Source organism: Ctenopharyngodon idella, chromosome 12 (genome assembly GCF_019924925.1).
Source record: "Ctenopharyngodon idella isolate HZGC_01 chromosome 12, HZGC01, whole genome shotgun sequence".
Classification (NCBI taxonomy): domain Eukaryota; kingdom Metazoa; phylum Chordata; class Actinopteri; order Cypriniformes; family Xenocyprididae; genus Ctenopharyngodon; species Ctenopharyngodon idella.
In genome coordinates, this window is record NC_067231.1 from 11148152 (window position 1) to 11171415 (window position 23264).

General features: G+C 36.5%; 4 protein-coding genes and 1 long non-coding RNA gene across 9 annotated transcripts in view; 3 read left to right on the plus strand and 2 right to left on the minus strand.

The window, feature by feature from the left end:
* Positions 1-8817, plus strand: part of LOC127523958 (transcription initiation factor TFIID subunit 1-like) — an 86268-nt gene extending 77451 nt beyond the window's left edge. The window contains exons 1-7 of one of the 4 annotated variants that reach the window (XM_051915194.1): positions 4-269; positions 433-738; positions 898-1146; positions 1971-2048; positions 4855-4965; positions 5055-5089; positions 5208-8817. In XM_051915194.1, the coding sequence (XP_051771154.1) occupies positions 230-269; positions 433-738; positions 898-1146; positions 1971-2048; positions 4855-4965; positions 5055-5089; positions 5208-5504 (1116 nt within the window). In that variant the 5' untranslated portion in view covers positions 4-229 and the 3' untranslated portion in view covers positions 5505-8817. Of the gene's footprint in view, positions 1-3; positions 270-432; positions 739-897; positions 1147-1967; positions 2049-4854; positions 4966-5054; positions 5090-5207 lie in introns of those variants that run through there. The other 3 variants (XM_051915196.1, XM_051915204.1, XM_051915195.1) reach the window with 3 other exon arrangements.
* LOC127523943 (B-cell receptor CD22-like) overlaps positions 1-23264 on the minus strand; it is an 80390-nt gene that overhangs the window by 42116 nt on the left and 15010 nt on the right. The gene's annotated exons all lie outside the window — the stretch shown is intronic.
* On the minus strand, positions 2128-8818 carry LOC127523973 (uncharacterized). The gene is made up of 3 exons (XR_007932982.1): positions 8678-8818; positions 4869-4934; positions 2128-3929 (listed from the first exon to the last, which is right to left on the minus strand). It is a non-coding gene; the product is annotated as an uncharacterized LOC127523973 (long non-coding RNA).
* On the plus strand, positions 12452-15443 carry LOC127523962 (CMRF35-like molecule 5). The gene is made up of 6 exons (XM_051915211.1): positions 12452-12607; positions 12782-13108; positions 13413-13547; positions 13648-13794; positions 13932-13981; positions 14141-15443. Exons 1-6 carry the CDS (start codon positions 12568-12570, stop codon positions 14369-14371), a joined length of 930 nt encoding a protein of 309 aa, XP_051771171.1. The 5' UTR covers positions 12452-12567; the 3' UTR covers positions 14372-15443.
* LOC127523959 (CMRF35-like molecule 8) lies at positions 16169-21822 on the plus strand. The gene is made up of 6 exons (XM_051915206.1): positions 16169-17437; positions 17535-17873; positions 18593-18718; positions 18821-18919; positions 20327-20379; positions 20462-21822. Exons 1-6 carry the CDS (start codon positions 17398-17400, stop codon positions 20834-20836), a joined length of 1032 nt encoding a protein of 343 aa, XP_051771166.1. The 5' UTR covers positions 16169-17397; the 3' UTR covers positions 20837-21822.

The window sequence follows — 23264 nt, forward strand, 5'->3', positions numbered from 1 at the left end:
CCTGGTCAAAACTGAGAGGCGTTTCACAACTAACAACACACGCAAACACAGACACACAGTCAGTGAACAGTAGAGTTTGGTTCTCAACACGTGAGACAAGAAACAAATGTATTATTTTATTCTCCACTGATAGATGAGAGCAGTATTATTGGCTGTTTGAGTTTCAGAAAGTCGTTTGAGGAACTGCTGAGAGTTTCAGACTGATTCTCTGAACTGAACTGATGAAGAAATGAAGTTTCCACTGACAGTTTGTGTGTTTCTGCTGACGGGTAAGAGCTCAAGATCTCTGATAAAAGTGTTTATTATCTATTATTATGGCTTGCTTTATCAGTGTACATGAGTAAAGCTGTGTGTGTGTGTCTGTGTGTGTGTGTGTGTGTGTGTGTGTGTGTGTGTGTGTGTGTGTGTGTGTGTGTGTGTGTGTGTGTGCAGTGATCAGTTCACTGTCTGTGGACATTACAGTGAGAGGAACGGAGGGAGAACCAGTGAGCATTAAGTGCCCTTATCCAGGAGGATATAAAAACTATTTCAAATACTTCTTAAAAGGACCTTCCAAAAAGAGTGTCCTTATACTACAATCTGATAGAGGAAAGTCTAAGGGCAGATTCTCACTGCAGGATGATCATAAGAGTTCATTTACAGTAACCATCAGTAACCTGAAGATGGAAGATGCTGGAACATACGGCTGTAGAGCTGGAGCTGAACACTACAAAGAAGTCAATCTTATTGTGATCAGAGGTGCCTGATATTCATCACACAAACAAACAATCAAACAACAACAACAACAACAAACAAATAATCATGGTTTTATTATTCATGTTTATGCTCCGTGCTGTAGTTAATGATTGTGTTATTAATATATTTGTTTCATTTGTATGATGTGACCTTATTTCTCAGCTCCAGAGACAACAAGACCTGTCCAGATCTCAACATCCACCATTCGTCCGCATACAAACAGCAGCACTGAACACACCAGCAATAAACACACCAGCAATAAACACACCAGCAACGAACACACCAGCACCGAACACACCAGCAATAAACACACCAGCACCGAACACACCAGCACCGAACACACCAGCAATAAACACACCAGCAACGAACACACCAGCAACGAACACACCAGCACCAAACACACCAGCACAGGTACATGTACTCACACACACTGAATACACCTGCTGACATCTACACTCACATGCATTTAGATGAAAATATATTGCTAATTTGAAGTTATTGCTATTACATATATTTATGTGAAGCAGATATCATATTTTCAGAGCCATAACTTCAATAAATAGTTAGTCTGATTATATTGAATACAGAGACATCAAAGCTTCTATACAATTTTAATGCTGCAATTATGATCATGATAATATTCCTGTAATTACACGTTCAAACTAGACAAATTATGTCTTTCACAAACTTGCACCAACTTGGAAACTCTGAATTTCATCAAATCTTCAACTTCTGAAAAATAAACTAAAATTGCAGCACACTCAACATTTAAAGGTTGTGACGTTCAACAGATGCTTGATTTAAATGTAAAAACTAAATGTTTGCTTAGTCATTTTACAAGCCAGCGTTTTCTTTAACACTTTTTTGTTCTAGTTTCTGGGACTGTTTCTGAGTAAAATCATCTCGTAATGACAGTAATACAACCATGACATGAACGCAGCATTACTTCACGTGGGGTTTTCATGCATTTAACAGACACTTTTATCCAAAGTTACTCTGTATCATTTCAGATAATAAAGCATCTTCTAAATAAGCACTAATGTAATGTGATTATCAGTAATCAGTGTTATGAACAGAAGAAAAAAAAAAAAAAAAAAAAAAAAAAAAAAAAAAACAATGTTATGCAAACAATGTTATGTGTGTTTCTGTCTACTGTCAGGGTTTGTTATTATTATTGGTTAATATATTGCATAAGTGGCACATTCACACATCACTGGTGTTTTTCTCTCTTTCAGTGACTCATCAAACAGAAACTGAAACAACAAGAACAACAACAGGAAATACTAGAGTTGAACTCCATCAGCAAACCACTAGTAAGCACACAAACTACACTACCCATAATACAACTTTTTGATCACATGATCCCTCTTTGAAAGCAAACTGTTTTGAACATTTGTGGAGACACATTTTATCTCCTGTATAAACATAAAAAGATGCACATATCAGCTTTCATGTGGTTAATTCAGTTTGACATCAACCGTAAAGAGAAGTGTTTTCTTCTGAAGAGTCGAGGTTTACCATTGCAGTTTCACTTCAGTTACACAATATAACAACAGTATTACAATACTGTTATTACTTTCAATATTACAGTGTTCTTAATGGTACAATAATCAAAGTAATTTATATCAGTTTGAAGATTGTTATTGTTCATTTCACAGTATAATCAGAATCAGCAGTGTGATGTTTTAGACTGTAAAACCTAACAGTTATAAGTAATAATGAGTTCATTTCACTCAAATCAACTGAAGATAAACATTTACGCCTGGTTTCACAGACAGGGCTTAGCCTAAGCTAGGATTAGGCCTTAGTTCAGTTAGGGCATTTAAGTAGCTTTTATAAACATACACTAGAAAAATAAAACATTACTGGTGTGCATCTCAAGACAAAACACTGGCTCTGACATATTTTAAGATCTGTCAGTACAAGTTACTTTCAGCTAAAACAGCTCAAACATGCATTTTAGTCTAGGACTAGCTTAAGCCTTGTCTGTGAAACCGGGAGATAATCTCTCAAGATCTCAGCAGAGGAGTATTAAACAACTCCACAAACAGCATTACCAGCTTCACTTATTACTAACCAGACTGACTTTATTTCTGTCACACGTCTACAGAAGATCTTATTGAGAGCTAACAGAGGTTTAAATGTTGATTTTTTATTGAGTTTTGTTTAAGGTCACCATGACGGAGATCAGTGTTTGCTTTAGTTGAGCTCTTGACATTCCTTTTTCTTTGGCTGCTGTAATTAAGTGTTTATAAAACACATTTGTTATGGCACAAAAGCCAAGAGAAAATATGATCAGGTGCTGGTTAAGTATGATTTAGTGGATGATGATCATTTAGTGTTTACAAACAGTTTGCGCACAAAATGTTTTTATCTATGCCACAGACATCAAGAATCAGCATATGAATGTCAACAATGGTGACCATTAAAAAAAAAATTAATGCTGCAATGCATGCTGGGTACTAGCACAGTAAAAAAACAACAACAATGGCTCACAGCATGCATTGTGGCATGAATAAATAATACAGCTGGATTTTCTATTTTCTCTTATTCTTACTATTTGCTTTTATGTTTGTCATTTTTGTTGTGACTTTAGTAACTTGTTTTGTGATGTTCAGAGGTTTATCTGAATATTTTGTTATTTTTCACCATTGTTGAGGTTCATATGCTGTTTCTTTATATCTGTGTGAGTCAGCTTGAGACCATAGAGATTTTTAAAATCTGATTGTCACAACAAAGGATTTTACACTGTAGAATCACAGACCTGCTATAATGAATTCTAAACTAATAATACATCACCTGTTTAATCAGAGATTAAGCTCTGAAAAAGATCAGTAAACCAAGTCACTAAATGACAACTTTCATTACCAATACATAACACTGACACCTGATCATATAAACATATAGTTACAGCGAAAAATGAGAAAAATGGATGTCATAAAGTCACGGGCCAAGAGCCCAACTAAAACAAACACTGATCACCATGGTGGTAACTTCAAATGAAACTAAATAAATCATCATCTAAAGGCTCCGATATACTTAAGGCGAAGTTCTTTTCCATTCTTCGTTTGGGGGTAAAACAAAGTTCGAAATACGTGAGCAGCGATATACTGTTATTGAACATCTGACACTGCCCACACTGCTGAGAATGACGTTTAGATGAATATGTAAATATGTGCTGCGCGCTTTCCTCTCTGTAACAAAATAAACAGAAACAACATGGGTATGTTAGCATGAACTCTGCAAATTAGCACTCCAGTAAAGTCACGTCATGTTTATTTATATGGCATTTTATTCAGTAGTTATGTTAAAAGCAAGCAGTTTTACACTATCAAACATTAAAAACATTTCATCAGAAGCACAACTTCATTTTCTATTATAAAGCAGCTATCCAGTGTGTTCAGTGTGTTTTCAGCAGTGGAGATCTTAAATCGACGGACTCAACAGACGAAATGAGTCAGAGTTCCATGTGAAAGAAAGCAGAGCCTCAGACCAATGGTAGTACTAAGGTGTTCTGCAACTGGAGCGAACGGGAATAGTAAAATAATCATAATGACACCATACAATTGAGGATTTTTTGGACAAAAAGCCATTTGCGACAAGCCTCAAATTGGGCCACACCCCCCAGATTATTGTGGGTTGCAAATCGGGCTCAAAAATTGGCCTTAAAATCTTCAAGTGTGTGGCCAGTCTAAATTAATCACTTAATATCTCGACTGCAACGTATATCTTCTTTTAGTGACCTCAAGTGAAATAAGTTTAGCATACTCATAACTATTGGTTTCTAAACTTCTAAGCTCGACTTATTGGATTTGACTTTGTGTGTGCTAATGTGAGCTAGCAGTATCTGCAAGTGCTCTGAGTTCATTAAAAGTTTGTAATTTCAGTAGTTTTACTCAATATAGTGAAGTTTCAGCTATATAAAGTATTTGAATGCAGTGTAAAGTTTAATTGTATATTAAGAAATATCCTTGTTTTAGTGGACTCGATTAAAATAAGTTCAGAGTACTCATAACTATTTGTTTATACTTAATTGAACTGAGGTAATTTGTGTCCTTAAATGAAATGAGTTGGCTTAACTTGATGGGTTTTACAGTGTATGCAATATCATGTGTTTAGCAATGCGTACAGACCTGGTTTCTGTTGCTGGCGGTCTGGGTTTGTTTTTGCTGGTTCTGTGTTCGGGAACGCTTCTCATCCTGAAAATGAGGAAAAGGAAATGTGGGACAGGTGACAGTTTGTTTGTGATAATAATAATAATAATAATAATAATAAAGTCTTGTTTTAGTATGTAAATTGACTATTCTGTTTTCATGCAGTTTTATTTCAGCAAAATGTGCAGCACAATACAGAGGTGGGTGTTCAAATATTTACCTGTAGAAGTTCAGACATGTTAAATGATTGTTTATTGATTAATAGAGAGTATTATTTATATAAACTAGTAAATTATTGATGAATGTGTTGTTTTTCAGACTGACCACATGTATGAAGAGATTCCAAAAAGCGATGGTGCCGTGGCAGCATCTTCATCCAGTCAGATGTCTGCCTCACACCTCAACACCCACCCAAAAGTCTCTACTTTTTACACCACAGTAACCAATCAGCAGCCTGATTCAAACCTTAGTCACACCCACTCAACCAATCAGGTGACAGATTGGTCGTCTGAAGCAACACAGGACAGCAGGACAGAACTGATCTACGTAACAGCAACACATCCACAAAACGCAACAAATGAGGATCCGGTATATTCAGTGATCAATGATAAATAAAGATCTGGAACCTGGTAAAATCTAAATTTATATAATGAATCAAAATTGACACACTTTCCTATACAAGAGTTTTTAATCATTTTTTTTCTGTGTGTAATATTACTAACAAGAAAAGTCACTAACAATTAAAAAAAAAAATAAAAAGAAAAAAAAGAAAGTTACATGAAATTCAGTGTTCTTTGATTGTCTGGCTGATTGTCTGTGTATCGTATAGTAAAATTGCTTATTGTTAGATTATGTAAGACCCAAAGAACACAAAGAGGTGAGATTTATGGCATCAAACTAAATTCACAAAGCCTATAAGCATATTTGTACATTTTATTTTCTTTTGACCACTAGTTGGCGACAATTTCAATCTTCTTAGGCTCCTTGGTGCTAATGACACATATCGAATTTCATAACCATATGCTGTTGCTTTCATACAGTACAGTTGAAACTACACAAGAACAGTTTGGTCTATCAAAAGGGTTTTAGTAACTTTTTGCCAGCATGGGCTGAAGATGATCTGGGCTAATTTAGTTAAAAAATTGGACCAACTGTCTCGAACAATTTAACAACAAGTAGGATTGTCAGAGCCGATAGCCTCGTGAGCAGCACTACAACATATAGCGCAAATGCCTCCGGCGACTCGAGTTTGATTCTCGGCTCCAGGTCCTTTTCCGATCCTGTTCCTCTCTCTCCACTCCATGCTGTTCTGTCTGATCTGTCCGGTCCTATCCAATAAAGCCATATAAAGGCCAAAACTATCTTAAAAAGAAATAGAAGTTTTTTCAGAAAATTTAAAATAGAACATTTTTCATGAGGGAATTTTGTTTCTAGCCCTTACGGGTCAATGTTATTAGCATAAACAGCTAGTGGCACTAAAGGGTCTAAGTTAGAGATTTCACATATGGTTAATGTTCAGGCTATCCACTATCTGTGTGCCAAATTTCACAACTTTCCTATTAAAGGTTATATGGGCTGCCATAGACTTAAGAGCAGAAGAAGACGACTAAAAATAACAATTTATGCCAGCACACCATACAGTAGGTGCATAACCACTAATCAGTCTTCTGTTCAGCCTGTGAGTTAAGTTCAGAGAGCTGCTCTACACTGCGCCCTCTACAGGTGATGTACAATATTACACAGGGCCTCTACATGCATCGTTGACTCTCATTATGTAGCAAATCTTTATTTAAAAAGACTCTGTGTACTTTGACTGAAATCTGCTGCAAACAAACTCAAGAAAAATGGAAAAAAAAAAAAAAAAAAAAAAATTTTGAAGGTTAATTTAAATGAAACTGAGGCCAGTTATGAAACCTAAAATACACAAATGTTAACCTAAAATCTTGATGTTGATTAAAAGTTTAATATATTATGAATGCAAGTACCATTTTTATTAATACTATATGCACAGAACATGTCAGTGTATACTGCAGATGTCCTGTAGAGCTGGATGTGTTTAGAGAGACGAAGGGGAAGGAAATGTTCATTTCAGTTGTGGACGCTGCAATTACTGGACACAGAGGAGATTGAGTTGACATCAAAAGTTCATATGAATCTAGATATGAATCAAATTCAAAGTATTTTTGTAAAGGCGAGTGTTCATTGTTAAACAGAAACTGATCTGAGAACAGAGGATGAAGGCAAACACTGGTGTGCTGTGAAGAGGACTTTAACTTCCGCTATGTCTTTTACGGATGACTGTTCAGAGATTTTTGATTGAAAGTTAAACATGGTAAGTTGATATCTAATTACGTCCCATAGAGTGATTACTAGTCATTAAAGGGCACCTATTATATAAAAAAAAAATATTCACTTTCACATAGTGTTTGAACATAAATGTGTCAGCAGTGTGTGTACGCAACCACCCTAGAGTGGTAAAAATCCACTCACTCTTTTTTTAATCCCCATAAATCATAATAAGTGTCTCAGAACAAGCCATTTGCAGATCTTATCATTTGTGACATCACAAAATGCTTAGGCATGTGAATAGTTTGTGTGTGTGAATGTGGTGCTTCGTTTATGTGTTCATGATCTTGTTCACGCTTGTTCACACGTCACTGGTGTTTTTCTGTCAGTGTCTCAAACTGAAACTGAAATAAGAACAGGAAATACTACAGATTAACTCCATCAGCCAAACACTAGTAAGCACAAACTACACTACCCATAATGCAACTCACATCACATGATCCCTCTTTGAAAGCAAACTGTTTTGAACATTTGTGGAGACATTTTACCTCTTGTATAAACATAAAATGATGCACATATCACCTTTCATGTGGTTAATTCAGTTTGACATCAACCGTAAAGAGAAGTGTTTTCTTCTGAAGAGTCGAGGTTTACCATTGCAGTTTCACTTCAGTTACACTATATATTTGTAATATCACTAGATCTTTGATAGTACAATAATCAAAATTATTGATATCCATATTAAGTTTGTTATACATGTGGCATAAGGAGGGCACTCTCGTATCCAGATATATACAAAGTAGTGACTACACCACCCCAACCTTAATCAGCTGGGGAAATATCAACTAAGGGCACACAAGTTCGATTTTCTTCCCACAATTACTAAACAATGAGACGTGGATATGTACAAAAAACACTTTATTGAATCATGATAAATAGTTTTAAAAAGGAATCACAGGATTAAAGTAATACAATGCTGGTGGCAAAATCTCACAACACACTCAGTGAAATCCACTGCAAGGAAACCCACACCACATGCTTTTAGGAAATGACAATTTCCATCCTCCAAGAATAGCCAGCCTGCCCACTTCGGGTCACCCCGGCTCCTAAAAAGGTATTCTTCTTATAACCCTTATATATTTAAATTTCTATTTAGTTTTAGTACTTTTTATTAATTGTTTGTCTCTCTCTTTTTGACCTATTTAGATTCAACCTAATAAAGCTAACTGACTCTTACTCTGCAAATATGGGTATAGAATTTCTTTTCACCTGTTTATTCAATTTGGTTTAATTGGCCTATTTAATATAGAGAACTTTGAATTTGACTATGAATACAATTCTTCCAAATGACACTTTGAAATACCCATTTCACTCTTATTCTTCGGAACAACAACAATATAAAAAAAATAAAACCAAATAATTAAATCAAACAAAAGAACAGTGGAATTTTGGGAGTAGAAAATCAGTAGAAAATAAAATAAATTACAATAGATCAAACTTACTGCTCACAATAACAGTCCCAATGTGGATTAGGGTTTCACCAAACTTTAGCTCCAGTTCAGTGCTGCTTACACGAGATCCTCCTTCCGTAATTGAGTTCTGAGCAGCACAATTCAATCAGAAAAAAAAAAGCGAAGGAAAAGCGTATGCACAATCCTACCACTTTCTTGATTCTCGTAGCTCGATCCTTATATGGGCATGGCTCGCCAGTTCCTGCTCGCAGTCTCTTTCTAGTGCAATGCAGGGACAGTTCAAGTTCAAAGTCTTCTTCAACAATCGTCCGGTTCCAGAAAATATGCTGCACCCGACTCAAGGGATGATGGAAAACAGAAGATAGAGAGGAAAAAAATAAAAAATAACCCAATCAAGAGAATTCGAATTTTCTAGTTATGAAGTTTCCAGACAGGCAAAACTCCAACCTCTGTAAGTTTCTCTCTCCTCCGTAACAGTTTGCGCTAGCATCAACCGTGATAAATCGACTGACAATCAATTCACATTTTTTCTCTCGAAATCTGCTATTTCTCTTGACACAACTGCTGATTTATGTGCTCTAATTCGGTTTCTTCTTTTTCAGGACCGCGTCGGAACTGTTGTTTCTCTCTTTCTCATCGCGCGTTCTCTCTTCGTCCTCTCTCTCTTTCTCTCTCTCTCTCTCTCTCTCTCTCTCTCTCTCATCTCCGATCATAGGGCGGGGCTAACTCTTCGCTCTCCTCATTGGACCACTCTTCACTTTGTTTTATTTGAATAAATTTTTCAAATTAGTTTTATTTCTTTTTGAATTTATGCATTTTCCTATTTTCTGTTTCACAAATGTTATTAAAATAAAGTACTGAATTACATATTCACGAGTTTTATGGTTTTTATTCCCTTTTTCTATTTTACATTAACAGGCTCTTAGTAACCTGGGTTACACGTGCACGCACATTTAAAAAAAAAAAAAAAAAAAAAAAAAAAAAAAAAACACTTTACGTACCTGACAGGAGAGCAGCAGTCCCTCACAGCACTCTGTGTTGTACATTCAAGCGATTTCTTTTCAAACAGGAACTCTACAGCAGTAACGCAGGGGAGCCAACCCTCTTAAGCAGTAATAAAGTAACCACGAACAGACACCAGCTGCACAGAAAAGTTAATCAACAAACAATACAAATGCCAAACTATAGCCATGCTAAGCAAACACCTACCTCAGATAAAGCGACGGACTACCGGAAACCCAGACATAACAATACGCGATATCACGCTAGCCTTGGGATGCCCTTTATATATATACACACACACCGCTCAATTAATACTCCTCACGGGGCGGAGATATCCATGAACGGAATTTCATCACATACAGTATAATCAGAATCAGCAGTGTGTTGTTTTATGTAATATCACGTGTTTAGTGATGCGTACAGACCTGTCTTCTGTTGCTGGCGGTTTGGGTTCGGTTCTGCTGGTTCTGACTTTGTTTTCTGGAACGTTCCCCATCCTGAAAAAGAGGAAAAGGAAATGTGGGACAGGTAATGCTTTCGTTTGTGATTTTAAAGTCCTGTGTTTGAATTGATTTGGCTTGGTCTTTTGTCTCTATTCATGCTCCATTCAGCTTTATTTCAGCAAAATGTGCAGCACAATACAGAGGTGGGTGTTCAAATCTTTACCTGAAGATCAGAAATACACGTGAAATGACTGTTTATTAAGGAACAGAGAAAATTATTTATATAAACTAGTACATTATTGATGTATGTGTTGTTTTTTAGACTGACTGCATGTATGAAGTGAATCCAATCAGACGCCTGCATCACACCTCAACAACTATGCAAATGTGTCTACTATTTATGCTATAGTAACCAATTAGCAGCCTGATTCAAACCCACTCGACCAATCAGGTGACAGATTCAGACTGTGATTATTATAGTCATCTGAAATGACACAGGACAGCAGGACAGAACTGATCTACCTGACAGCAGCTTATCCAAAAAAGTTTATAGTAAGTTAATATTTAGTGTTACTGACAAGATATGTTACTAACAACACAAATAAATGCAAAAATGTAATTAGTACAGTTAAAGCAAATAAAAAGTTTTTTAGCCTCTTTAGCGCTGATTCTGGCATGTTTTTAGAGTGAGGGTTGCCAGATCTAAGAAACAAAACTAACTCAATGACCCTGATCCAATCATCCGAGTAGAGGTCCGATAAGATTTCTTGCGGCACGGGATTACATTTTGAATGAAAGGCGGTAGCGGTCCGTGACTCTGGTGTACTCTGACAGGAGCGGGCAGTCTGACAATAACCCGGCCACTCCCAAAGTCTTTTGACAACAGCGCATCCGCACTTTAACTTGAAGTGAACAAAGCTTTCTGCAGTGGTGGCGTTCACACAGTTCCCAGTTTCCTGGCAAGATATGTTCTTTGCATCCCAGCCATGAGTGCACCTTCAGAGATAACATTCAGCCTTTGTGATCAGATTTTTTAGGAGAGATGTTCAGTAGCCTACTGAAACCGCCGTAAGTCAGCGGCATTCTGTTCTTGCGTAGATGTTAAAAAAAAAATTAATTTTGCAGCATAGCTAGTAAGCCAACAGTTTTCGTTTATTCATATTTTTGGCTTAGCCTATAGTTTTGAGGGACAGATGTTGTATTTAATTTAGCCTATTTTTCTCTGTGACATTTTTTACAGTGTTGACAGCACCATAAGACAAATAACGAATAAAAATCTTGCTATCCAAAATATGATATTTGTTATCCCCAGTCACTCTCTTTCTTTAGGGGAATTTTAAATGTGAGATTCTGGAAACGATCTAAATTAATGGGACCCATTGGGTCGGGAAGAAAATCATTATATATATCATTATTTACATTATATATATATATTATTATATATCATTATTTAAAAAAAAAAAAAAAAAAAACAGTCCCGCGTAGACCTCTACATCAGAGTCCAAATATTCAACTCCCATACCAAAAATAGATATTTTACAGTCACTGTTATGCAGTACACTCAATTCTAACTTGATAATCACTGTGTACTCTGTATAGATAATGCTTTTATTACTGGAAAATGAGTAAAATATTTTAATAAAAGCATTTCAGTCAGATATAATTTATACAATGTCAAACCTTCAACCTGCTGCAAGAGTTTAAAAGTAGTCCATTTCTGCAGGAAAACTGAGCACTTGGCAACCCTGCTCAGTGAGCTGCGCTCCATCACGCCCTCTACAGGTGATGTAAAACACTACATAGAGCTTCAGCACGCTCCTGTTGGCCTTATGTAGCAAATCTCCATCTAAAACTACTTAGTTTGACTGAAATCAGCTGCAAAGAGACAGTGAACTCGTGAAAAGACTTGTTTATTGGACAAATTACTTCACTTCTCAGTTGAATGTTTAGTCTTTCATGGAAACACATGACCTGTCCTGTGATGTGATGTGATGTTTTACTTCATATAAAACTATTATGAACAGCAGTTTGCTCATTAAATTAAGATTTAAAGATTGGATGGAATCGCCTGTTTGTACTTTTAATTATTATTTGTCAACCACAGGACCGTTTAAAATGAACTAATGAAGGCAAGAAGGCAGAGAACAGTTGCAAATACAAAACCTAAAATATACAAATTGTAACCTTTATCATGGACCTTAGTTTTGATTTTGGTAAAAATGACATTCATAAATAATAAAAGTACTAAGCTGTTTAGATCAGTATGTAAGCAAAGCATGTGGTGTTTGTCAGAGTAAATGTGCTCTTTTAAGATGTCTAGTAGAGCTGATGTGGTTAGAGATACAGAAGGGGAAGGAAATGGTAATATTAGTTGCTGACGCCACATTGTTCACTCAGTACGGAAGAGAACGACAGTAATGTTTGTCACACAGAATTTGGTCTTTTATTTAAGAGAAACTCTTGTCAAAGTTCATCATGTGGGACGTTCTGCTGCTCTTTTCCAGCATCTGTACAGGTGAGTTTGAGACTCTGAGCTCTTTTACACACAGTTTGACATGATCTCTTGATTTTACTCTGTTATCACATGATCATCAGACTCATATGGATGATATTTGTAAGTTATTATTCTGACCTGCTGATGTCTCTTACTCACACATAACAGCTCTATATAATGATATTTGTGTTTCAGCTGTTGTTGTCGGAGCTCCAGTTACAGTTAAAGGACACAGAGGAGAGAGAGTTGAGATCAGATGCTCATATGAATCTAGATATGAATCAAATTCAAAGTATTTTTGTAAAGGCGAGTGTATGACTGGAAATAAAAACATCATGGTTAAATCAGGATCTCCAGCTAAAGACGAGAGATTCTCTCTGACTGACGACACGACGAACAGAGTTTTCACCGTCACCATCACTGATCTGAGAACAGAGGATGAAGGACTATACTGGTGTGCTGTGAAGAGGACTTTGCCTTTAACTGATGTCTATTCAGAGATTATGTTGCAGGTTAAACTGGGTAAGTGATTATATTTATTAGAAGTGTAGCTTCAGAAGAAATGAACTACAAGGGAACAGACCAATTAGTCATTAAATAAAATAAGGTCACAATATTATTTCAAAGCAGCTTCACAGTAATAAACAGGGAAATAACAGTTTAATTATTGCAAAGTTAATCAATTGTAAAATTATTTCATTTTCAGCTATAAAGCAGCTCTACAGAAGACAATAGAACAGATAAATGTTTATTTATTTTAAGTTTAATTCATTGTCGGTGTTTTAGAGACACTGACTTTAAGTTGATCTTTCCTGTCATTCATCAGATGAGAAGACCACTGAGGTTTCAACCATCAGCCCTTTTTCAAACACATCATCATCATCATCATCATATTTCAGTACAACAGAACTGAATCCACAATCCACCAGCATGAATCAAACAAATCATCACTTCTCAACAGGTCAGTTCATCTGTCTGCCGCTCTTTATGACTCTTATTTCTTGAATATTTGAATGTGATGCATCTATATATCAGTTTAAAGGACTTAACGTGTGTTACAGGTCATGTCTCAGATTCAGGGTTTGTCATCTACGTCAGTGCTGGGTTAGTCATCATGGTGATCATCTTCCTCATGACGCTGATGGTGTGGTGTAAGAAGAGAAGCAAGAAACCACCAAGAGATACACAAACAGGACTTTCACAGCAAGGTCAGATTTATATGCACGTTTCTACGGAAACAAAACTAACTAACAAAACTCTGTTATCTAAAGACGCAGATACACACACATCTCTTTCTAATGTTTGCTGTTTGAATGTAACTTTAATTCTCCTCATGTTTTGACAGTCTCTGTCGGGCTTTTGCCTTTGAATACAACAGCAGAGATCACTGCAGAGGTGAGTGATGATGATGATGATATTATATCTATGAGCTCTGGACGTCTTTCTCCTGCTCACCAGCATCTAAAACTCAACATATATCTGCTAGTGATAACAAATACTGTTGAGATGTTCAAATGTGGAAGGTTTTGGAAGATAACATGAGTTATTTTGCAGGACAGTGACTGGAATGACCATAATTATCAGGAAATCAGCGAGTTTCAGTGCAAGAACAGTCAAAACACCACTATCTACTCAACAGCAGAAAGTCCAGATGATCCAATGATCTACTCCACTGCGGATAAACCAGATGATCCAATGACCTACTCCACTGCAGATAAACCAGATTTAACAGTCTACTCAACAGTAGATAAACCAGTTTCAACAATCTACTCCACTGCAAATTAACTAGCTGATCTGATGATGTACTTCACAGTAGTCTCAGCCTCAGACGTCATGCCCACGGACCGTTGGCTGAACGTCTGATGCATATGGCACACTTATCTGGAAACACTTCAGGAGTTTTGAAGTCATCATCTGGTTGGTTGAATTCTACAGGATGTCCGGGAGACGTGTGTGTTGCGTTCTTTAACGGTCCGCCTGGAAACAAATGCCGTGACGCCAAACCCCCTCGTAGAAGAAGAACGGTGTCATGTTTACAACTATGACAACGAGCGCTTATCAGGATCAAATAAACGCTGGATTTTCAAAAGTATGTGAAGTTCATGGCTCCATTGTTGCAGTAAACTTACACAATGTTCTTGAATGAATAATTTATTAGATGCACGCCGGTCTGTTATTGTTGGTACATCAACTTTCATTTTCACGCCCCTAAACCTGACGCGGACCAAACGAACTGTGATTGGTTGCTTTACATGTCAATCAAACGTCTTCTTTTGTGGTCCTTAGCCAATAAAGGCTGCGATAGAGTCCAGACCTTCTGCCGTCAGTCTGAAGGTCTGGCTACGCAAGACTAACTTCACAGTAAAGAGACTAATGACGTTTTTTGCAGAATGTGTGTCAAAGCAGCTTCATGGAGTGGAAGTTCAACCCACAATGCAGTGACAGGACAAAAACAATCCCTTATTTTAAGAAGACACTTTGGCTAGATTAGGGTTTAAATGAAGAACCATGCCCTCATCTGCTTCATTTTGTGGAATAGATGCCGACTGTCAGTCACTGGATTTACAAAAAAACACTTTAGCATTTGTCGATCTATTGTAATGTTCAGAGAAAGTTTACAGTTTTTTTTTTTTTTGCAGTTTGTTATATTATACTCATTACGAGTGTTATTTGTGTATTACTTTATTTATTTGAAATGCAGGTATTGGCTCGCCTTATCAAATGGGTTTACATGAATATAGCTCAATATATTTTGCATAATTAAACAGTTGTGTTTATGGCCAGGCCAATGCAGGTGAACCTTCAGTTTTTGGGCAAATGACTGCATATATATATAATTAAATACATTTGTTTTAAACCTCTGTTTCATGGTTTTATTTCTGCTTTAGCTGTTATTGGCTCCTGATATATTGCTGGTGTGTTTTCTACATGTCTAAACATGTCTGCTAAATGAATAAATGTAATATTTAATTCAACTCCACTCATTGACTTAAACATGAACAGTATGATCAAACATGCTGTAAAGTGTGAATGTGTTTCTGTAGTTTCTGCAGAACTAAATTTATGGACAAATAGAGAATGTGGAAATCGAGGGTTTACTTTGAACACAAGAGACGGGAAGTGAAATTGAAGTGTGTTCACTTACTTCTTCATATTATTGTGTTCCTTTTTCATTCAAAAGTCAGGATCGTAAAAAAAGAGGAACTCATGACAATTGATTACAGTCTTACTGTCATAATCTCCTTTCACCAGTCCAGTCACCTCTATGCACTACATTTCCCATGATCCTCCCTGGTCATCACCTGCTCACTATGCGCAATCATCACATCTGTTTACCATCAGCCTCATCAAGACTGCCATAAAAGCCTAAAGTCGGGTGCACACTGTGTGATTTTGGCCACGATTTGGTTGTCTGAGACAAATGTTGAGAATCCTAAAAGATTCCTATAATCCTTGGCTAAAATCTGTAGTCTTTGATCGTTAGTTTGACATGTTCACCGACAGCCGATTAATGACTGTTGCGATCAAATTTTACCTCCGACGAAATTCTGGCAGTGTCAGAAGAAACGTCAAATTGTCTTAGTTTTTCAAGACAAGCCGTGATCAAAATTAACGCTAGAATTTTCTTTGTTAGCCACCATTTCAGTCCCGTGTATAATGCAGCTCACAGTCACCGAATGTGTGTGGGTTGATGATGTAAAACTCCGGACAAGTTTAATACGCGGGTCCGTTTTTAACACGTCTTGTCTGTTGTACAGTCTGACATATAGGACAGCTGAGATCCCACAGTGTGACATGAGGATCATGTTGGTACAGTCTGACAAGCAACAATCGTAAAGGTCTGTTATAAATCGCGCAGTGTGCACCTGGCTTTAACCAAACACAAGGACTCTGTCTGGTCTCGTTGTATCTACCATACGCTACTGATGACCTACCTGTGATACTCACCTGAACTTCTTACCTGTGATTTGTCTTCTTCCGTCTTCAGTCATCCGTCTTGAGTCATCTGTCTGCAGCCACTTCAGCCTGGGTCTGGTTCTCCTGTATCCTGTTCAGTATCTCCATCTGCAAAGACAAAGAACTCTATCATTCATCAGCTAATGTCCAGTTCAGACTACATGATTTTAGCCTGATTTTGTTCATCATCATCTTATGTAACCACTTTTGGGCTTTTCTGACTACAAGACAGAGCAAAACACGCTGCTAGCCATTGTTTGTTCACACTCACAGCACCTTCTGTCAGTCAGTAGTCCCGCCTTCTTGATGACAACACGCATGTGGTTAAAGACGGCATGCGATGAATGATCAGGTAGCAATGTGTTGTCTGACATATTTATTGTCCACGACACACCAAGATTTTAGGAGTCAAAATCATAGAATCTGACACAGTGACTATCATGACCGACAAAAATATAGTGTAGTCTGAGTCCATTTACTCACTCCTGGTCTTTGCCTAAATAAAGAACTGTTATTTTTGATACTCACCTTGTCTGTCTTCTTCTGTTTCCTGACACTTACAGTGTGAAAAACATGCTAACTTTATCAACAAAACTCTTTATATGTCAGCAGTTCTTGCTTTCTTTGTTCTTACTGTATGTTTTTGATGCATTATTATTATTTTATTTTATTTTTTTTAACACAATCTCTCTGTTTCAGTTTAAGACCTGTGACATATACAGCAGCAGAAGACAAAGGAAGAGGAAGAGGAAGACTGCATCTCATCACATTCATGACGAAAACACCAGGAAACACTGAAGCACACAGAGAGCTACAGAAGAACTGAACAAGAGAAGCTTTAATAAGAGGGAAGAATGAACATCATCTTGACTTTCACTCTGCTGATGATTCCTGGTAAGAAACTGACAGAAAGTTTGCAAGCATTTTGAACATTTAAGCATCGTAATCAAAGTTTTAAAGTGTTGTATTTAAATGTGCTGGTTTGTTGTAGGTGTCATGACCTACATGAGCATAACAGGATATTCAAGGGGTGGAGTCACGATCAAATGCAAATATGAGAAAAAATATACTCAAAAAACAAAGTATTTTTGTAGAGGTCAGAAGCCAGATACACTACAGATTGGATGGTGTTCTGACCTCATCAGGACTGAAGAGAAAGATAAATGGGTTCAGAAGGATAGATTCTCTCTGTATGACGACGCAAGATCAGCAGTCTTCAATGTGACCATCAGAGATCTGACTGAACGGGATTCTGGGACGTACTACTGTGCAGTAGATATCCCTAAAGAAATAGATTTCTACACTGAAGTGAAGCTGAACGTTTTAACAAGTGAGTAACCCAGATGCAATTTGAACTTGACCATCACTAATGCTGTTATTTTTATTTTAATATTAATTAGCAACTTTTAAGTCAAGTTTATTTTTCTGACCCCATTGGCAGACGCACTTAATTTTATCAAAATTTGCAGAAATTATGTCATTTTGAATATCAAGTAAATCTGTCTTGATTCAAGATTGTTTAGATATGTATTGGAAAATAGAAAATTACTTTTTGCAGTGTACAACTGTGAATTTATTTATTTTTAGCAATTTTTGCACAAATCATGTTAAAGGGCACTAAGACAGACTTTGTTAGTCAACAGTAAGTTTAGAACAATTAAAGAGACAATAAGTGCTCAAGTGAAATTCAGTTGAGCACATGTGTGCATATGCGCATATGGCTAAATGTTCCATCGAAGTAGAAAACAAGGAGCTAAAGCGTGTTTTAAGGAGGAGAAGCACATTTTGAGTGTCTGTTCTAAAAGAGACATGCTGTGTGTAAATGTTTACATAATCCCAGGTTGTATATGATATTTATAGTTGAAGGTGTAGTAAGATCAGGATGTTTGCCTATTCGTTTTCATATGAGTTGCGAATCATCCTCTGTAATCAAAATGAGTTCTCAAACTTGTTACCATTTACAAAAATTAAACTTTATGGTGTTTCAAAAGCTTTTAAATCTTGAAAGTGTCTATATCATTTGTCACAGCCAATGCCTTTGTTTTTAAGATCAAAACACATTTTCACCACCGTTGTTATCATCATCATCATCATCATCATCATCACCTATTTCGCAAAATTCCCAGCTATCATCAACATCTGATTTCACATCGGCTTCTCCATCTATCTCGAATGGTATTCTGGTGATGAACAGTTCATTCATTTTCAAACATTTGCCTGCAGACATTAGAGAGAATCAGATTCTTGTTGTGATTTCATCTCCTCCTGTTTTCTCAGGTTTGTTTCTGATCATCGGCGTGACTGTGATTCTGCTTCTGCTCATCACTGGATTCATGTCATGCATAATGACTCTCTACAAGAAACATCTGACTCGAGGTAACCCAGCTAACGGAGCATTCTCAGAACTTTAGCTAACGCTTTGGTAAGGTTTTCTCAAAGTTATGAACAAAGATTCTTCCAGTAACATTAATAGAACATTTGTTCAAAGTTTTCTGGTCTTTAATAATGTTTCTAAAACATTAGCATCAAAATGTTATTTATACATGGAGCATTTCTTTCTGAAATGTTTTAGTTGGACTTTCATCTAACATTTTTAAATGTTAATATTTGTTTTAAGAACTTTCAAAAGTAACGCCCCCATAATGTTTGATGAATGATAAAATGCAATGTTTCCTTACTGTTCAAATAACCATTACATTTTTCTTTTAACGTTTTAAAAAACGGGGTGTTATGAGCGTTCAGAGAATGGAATTTTAGCAAAACTGTAATGTCTGGCTTCTTGCATGCACAACGATGAAGATGCGAGGAGAATTCCAAGAATATGAAGTCTTTATTAAACTTAAAAAAAAAAAAAATGCAGGAGATCACAAAAACATTAGTAACACTTGGTGTCAACGACGGCACCGAACAATGAACTGACAGAAATCAGGGTTTAAACACACAGGGAACGATTAACAGAGGTAAGAACAGGTGTGGAACTAATGAGTAAACTATGGAAATTAACAATGACTGGGAACTGAGATGAGAACAGGGAAAACAAAACCAAAACACAATGAAACTGAACTGAACTAAACATTACCCTGTTGGGCTCTGGGTCCAGATTGTGGTTGGTGTAGATGGTGTAGGGGGATCCACATCTGACCTGTACCCACTCAACATATTCTTCAAAGCTCTCTTGAGGACCTTCCATGAGCAGGCATGCCTTGGACCGCTTGTTGAGGCTGATGTAATAAAAGATGCAGGGTAGTGAGTGAGGCATGAGGCAAAGTTGTAAATAATACAAAGATCACTGAAGTACGTTTTACAAGAAAATACTATTTTAGTCTTTATACATTAAAATTTTGTTTAATTCGGTGCGTTACTTGTAGATTCTTTGTAATTATTTGTGATCTTTACTTGCAAATTCTAAGTGAATGTTGTTTCTACAGTCTTCCTCTTGGCGGTCTGCTTTTGTCCTGTGTTGGATGAAGTGTCAACTCTCTAGTCATCATGTCCATACCTTTTGGCCCGAGATGGGCTTAATATTGATTCATTTTAAGCATGATTGTCAAATAAAGCTCAGATGTTTTTTGACATACTCGTCCTTTCCTTATTTGTGATCCTTCAGGATCACAATGTTTTTTTTCAAAAAGTTTATGCTACTCCTTCAGGATCACAACACCGTGTATTATTATTATTATTATTATTATTATTAAAATATAATATATTTATATAAATATAAATATATTATTAAATGTGAATTATGATTATTACTATATTTAATGTAGTATATTTGTTTTACAGACCCTGATTCAGCCTCTAAAAAATCTGAACCTGGAACAGAAAACAGTGAAGCGGTTTGTAAAGTCACATTGTTGATAAGAATGTGTTTGAATGAATGACTTTAATCAAAAGCTGTGAACAATTTCTCATTCTCAGGTTCATCAAATGCTGTATGAGGAGATTAAAGACACCAGACTTCACACGGACTGCAAAACCAGCCAGTTACTCATAAAACCCTCTGATTTATGTAACACTGTTTATGCCACTCCACAATTACCCACAAACCCCTCTGATTCTTCTAAAACAGTTTATGCTACTCCACAGTTACCCACAAACCCCTCTGATTCTTCTAATACTGTTTATGCCACTCCACAATTACCCACAAACCCCTCTGATTCTTCTAAAACGGTTTATGCTACTCCACAGTTACCCACAAACCCCTCTGATTCTTCTAATACTGTTTATGCCACTCCACTATTAGGCCTACTCATAAACTCCTCTGATACTAATACAGTTTATGCTACTGTTTAACAGTGCAGAACTTGTTGTTTCCTCCTCCTCCTCATCATCATCATCATCATCATCATCATCATCATGTACAGAATGACAGACGATCCAGATGATGTTCCTCTTTAATAACATTCATGATCAGAGTCATTATATGCAGTTGTGAGTCAGTGATTTACAGCAAATGCATGTTAGTGATCAACCTTTTTCCGATTGTTATTTGCTCAATACACTTAAAAAAAAATTTATGTTTTTCTGTATAACTAAAGATAATTTTTCTATATAACAATAACGTGTAATTATTTTAACATCAAATCTCATAGCTAACTAATGTTCTTGTTCTTACAAACTCAGCAGCTCAAGTCTGTCCAGATAAATCACGTAGGCCCTGTTGCAGTTAGGTTTTTTTTTTTTTTCTTTTTTTTTTTTTAAATGTTTAATTGTCTATTTGTGGTGTTTGTATTGTGTAATGGTGCTGAATGACTTTCCCTTATTCCTCAGGGATTAATAAAGTTTTCTAATCTAATTTTTCCACCTGGTATTAAAGGAACACTCCACCTTTTTTTGAAAATAGGCTCATTTTCCAACTCCCCTAGAGTTAAACAGTTGAGTTTTACCATTTTCGAATCCATTCAGCCGATCTCCGGGTCTGGCAGTACCACTTTTAGCATAGCTTAGCATAGTTCATTGAATCTGATTAGACCGTTAGCATCTCGTTAAAAATGACCAAAGAGTTTCAATATTTTTCCTAATTAAAACTTGACTCTTCTGTAGTTACGTTGTGTACTAAGACCGACGGAAAATTAAGAGTTGCGATTTTTCTAGCCGATATGACTAGGAACTATACTGTCGTTCCTTCCTATTACTGGCGTAATAATCAAGGAACTTTGCTGTCTCTACCATGGCTTCAGCAGGCGCAATGATATTACGCAGCGTCTCTCACAAATGTCTCCATGGTTGCAAGGCACGCTCCCTGTGCAAGCAGGGGGTCACAGGTGCTGCGTAATATCATTGAGCCTAGGAAATCACAACTTTTCATTTTCTGTCGGTCTCAGTACACGATGTAACTACAGAAGAGTCAAGTTTTAAATAGGAAAAATATTGAAACTCTTTGGTCATTTTTTAACGAGATGCTAACGGTCTAATCAGATTCAATGAACTATGCTAAGCTATGCTAAAAGTGGTACCGCCAGACCCGGAGATCGGCTGAATGGATTCGAAAACGGTAAAACTCAACTGTTTAACTCTAGGGGAGTTGGAAAATGAGCCTATTTTCAAAAAAAGTGGAGTGTTCCTTTAAGATGTGTTTTGGTTGATCGGATCCCAAGTGGATGACGCTCAATACAGGTGTAAACGAGGTCTAAAATGTTTTGAGCTTGTCCACTTTTGACCACTTCTAGAGGTAGTTGAAAACACATTTGACCGGATTGCTTTCGTAGTATAAACGCTCATGTTGGCTAATATGTTATAATTAAAAATTATAACATATAAATAGTTGTCCAATATGCCTACTAAAATAATGCACAAACACTATGTGAAGTGCGCTCGCCAGACGGGATTTAAATGTACCAAGCACAATGTTCTCTCACCATTCCTGATTCCTGATAAAATAAAAAAATGGGTGCTCTCCATCTGATTTTCCGCTGTCGTATGTAAATTGTGTGAGCTGGTTTTGTCTATTAGATCAAAAGGTCTGGATAAGCCTATACATTTACCCACCCATAGACCCTCCCCTCTAAGAAATCAGGACAGAAGTGGTTGAAAGTGGACAAAAGAGACCGATTAAAATACCACGTGTAAACAGGAATGTGTCTGCCTCATCTACTTGTGATCCGATCGACCAAAAAGCATCAAAATTCAAACAGGGCCTCAGTCAAGTGCTGCAGATCAGCTGCTGTCTGTGGTGCTGAACACCATCTGAACTCTAGAGGGAGCCGCTTGACTCTCATGCTTTAATTATTTACAGTAATTAATTAGTTTAATTAGTTTCACTTTCAGTTTTGAACAGGTTTTGATCTTATTTGTTTCATATGTCATTCAAACAAAACTAGGTTGGAAAACTCAACAGAGTTTTATGAATGTGAATTCATTTATATTTAATAATTTAATAGCAAATGTCATTAAAACTTAAAGATGTAAATGATGTGAAATTAAGTCTTAAATTTGTCTCCATTTTAACATGACATCTAGGAAATTGTCAAAAGTTAAAACTTTTGTTAAACCATATTGATACGTTACAAATATTTACCATATTAATCAATCAGAAACATTGATAATTTATGTAGGAACATTTATAAGGAGACAAAGTAAACCTCTGTTGTTTGCGTTTGTGTCCATCAAATGAAGTCACTGTCAAATGAGTTCCTGGTGAGACCCTAACCCACAGCAAAATGCTCTGTTTAACAATGCTCAGTGTTCATATGTGTCAACATTACAGAGTGTTAAAATAACA